At 38.8% G+C, this 2449-nt stretch overlaps 1 protein-coding gene across 1 annotated transcript; it reads right to left on the bottom strand.

Moving 5' to 3' along the window:
* Positions 1–577: 577 nt before the first annotated feature.
* LOC106320892 lies at positions 578–2014 on the bottom strand. The gene is made up of 3 exons (XM_013759239.1): positions 1329–2014; positions 1150–1221; positions 578–1067 (listed from the first exon to the last, which is right to left on the bottom strand). Exons 1-3 carry the CDS (start codon positions 2012–2014, stop codon positions 578–580), a joined length of 1248 nt encoding a protein of 415 aa, XP_013614693.1.
* Between the last annotated feature and the right edge of the window lie 435 nt (positions 2015–2449).

Here is a 2449-nt window from a genome sequence, read left to right as displayed (position 1 = left end):
AGACTATGTCTGGAACATCTTCAACAATATAACTCGGCATAACACCACCATCATCATGTACGGACTTGTGACCCAAAGTAGTATGAGGTGAAGTGAGATGTTTCCTCATTAAAACTCCCAGCAACAATTGAACCTTCCACCCTTGCAAGATTTTTTGCTTTCCCTTTCAAATGTTTCATGGATCGCTTGTAAGGATACATCCATCCATTATGCACCGGTCCACGAAGCAATGCCTCATACGGAAGGTGGACAACTAGATGTTCCATGACGTAAAAAAATGATGGAGGAAAATTTTTCTCCATATTGCACATTAAGATCAGCATATTTTCATCAAGTTGTCTGATGACATCTTCAGTTAAGGTACGTGACCTTAGATCTATAAAAAAAACTACAATACTTGAAAATAACATGTTCAAACATAATTAATAAGATAAATTATGTATTTATGTTTTCTACATTAATTAAGAAGTAATGTGTTTGTCTGCAAGTGCAAGTGCTTCGTGAACATGTTTTGGAAGCAACTCCGCAAATGCAAATGGTAGAAGTCGTTGCATAAACACATAACAGTCATAACTCTTCATCCCTGAAAATTTCCGCCCCTGTTCAACACATCTGAAAACTTCACATCTGAGGCCACCCACTTGAACAACGCCGCTTTTGCTTCTACTGACAATCTGAAAATGGGAACCAGAATTTTCCCATCGTCTTTAATATGCAGCTCACTCCTAGAACATAATGCAGACAAATCCAACCTTGAGTTCTTGTTATCTTTTGTCTTTTCAGGGACGTTCAATAATGTATTGATGATGTTGTCCAATAAGTTCGTCTCTATATGCATCACATCAAGATTGTGTCGTAGAAGCCGATCCTTCCAGTTTGGAAGTTCCCAAAATATACTCTTTTTGTGCCAATTATGATGTGTCCCGTAACCATCAGCCATATTTGCAGTAGTATGCCAATTACCTCCTTTGCTGATTGTTTCCTCTCCACCATAGTAATCAATATCTTTCTCGATTTCCTCTCCAGATAAATAAGGTGGTACAGTGTCCCGTACAACCAATTTTGACCTGAACAATGTCTTGTTTCGTCGGTATGGATAGTTAATGGGAAGAAATCTACGATGACAATCAAACCAAGACGTCTTCCTACCATGCTTCAGCTGAAATGCAAATGTGCTTCCCATACAATAAGGACAAGCTAGTCTCCCATTCGTAGTCCAACCTGATAACATCCCATATGCAGGAAAGTCACTGATTGTCCACAAAAGAACTACTAGCATTGTAAAAAAAATTTTCATTGAACAATCATATGTATGCGACCCAGTTGACCACAATTCCTTCAATTCTTCTATCAGAGGTTGTTGGAAAACATCGAGAGACCGCTTCATATGCTTAGGCCCAGGTATCAATATACTCATGAAAAGAAATTCTCTTTCCATACACATCTCTGGTGGAAGGTTGTATGGCGTCAGGATGACTGGCCAAAGCGAGTATAGTCTTCTAGACATTCCAAAAGGACTAAATCCATCTGTGCATAATCCAAGATAAACATTGCGAAGGTTGCTTGCAAAATATTTGTGAACCGAATTCAAGTGTTTCCACGCTTTTGCATCTGACGGGTGATTGATCTCGCCTTCCTTCTGAGTATGTTCGTCATGCCATCTCATCGCTGCTGCAGTCTTTTCAGATTGATATAATCTCTTCAGTCTATCCGAAATAGGTAAGTACCACATCCGCTGGTACGGTACCCTATTCCGCCCCCGTTCTTCTGGTCTATATCGTGGCTTCTTTGAAAATTTACACTCCAACAATTTTGCATCTTTCCTCCAGTAGATCATACAGTTGTCTATACACACATCTATCATCTCTGAAGGTAAGACAAGACTATGAACAAGTTTGTGAATCTCATAATAAGATTCAGCACACAAATTATCTTCTGGCAAATACTCTTTATGCAACTCATCCCACGCATCCATACAAACTTCAGGTAAGTTATGATCAGTTTTGATATTCATCATCCTAGCTGCCAATGATAATTTAGAAAGACCTTCTCTACAACCTTCGTAAATGGGCTGATTAGCTGCAGCTAGCATTTCATAAAATCTTTCTGCCTCCAAGTTAGTCCCTTCTACATTTTCTACTTCCTCTATTATTGATGTAGTTTCACGAAATGCATGTGTAACCATATCATGCATCCTATCATGATCTACCATCTGATCCTCCAGAGGGATTTCAGAATGCAAATGACTCGGCTCATCTCTATTACCAACATTTTCAAACCGATTACTACTACTAGCTTCATTCCTACTATCACCCTTCCATTGTGAAACCAGATGTAGTAATGTGAAGTAAATCCTCTATTTACTATATGTTTCCAAACTGTTTCTCTCTGAGCAAACTTGGTATTCTTGCATTTACGACAGGAACATAACATTTTACCCGTTTCTTGC

This window comes from Brassica oleracea, unplaced genomic scaffold, assembly GCF_000695525.1.
Source record: "Brassica oleracea var. oleracea cultivar TO1000 unplaced genomic scaffold, BOL UnpScaffold01114, whole genome shotgun sequence".
NCBI lineage: Eukaryota > Viridiplantae > Streptophyta > Magnoliopsida > Brassicales > Brassicaceae > Brassica > Brassica oleracea.
The sequence above is the reverse complement of the archived record's forward strand: the minus strand, read 5'-3'. Positions and strand labels throughout refer to the sequence as shown.

Bases quoted from the DNA above. Each gene is read 5' to 3' on its own strand.
- LOC106320892 (XM_013759239.1), bottom strand. From the start codon at position 2,014: ATGAATATCAAAACTGATCATAACTTACCTGAAGTTTGTATGGATGCG. The intron at 1,222-1,328 runs GTCAACTGGGTC...GGATGTTATCAG, and splicing joins GAAGAATTGAAGGAATTGTG to GTTGGACTACGAATGGGAGA. The intron at 1,068-1,149 runs GTAGGAAGACGT...GACATTGTTCAG, and splicing joins TGCATTTCAGCTGAAGCATG to GTCAAAATTGGTTGTACGGG.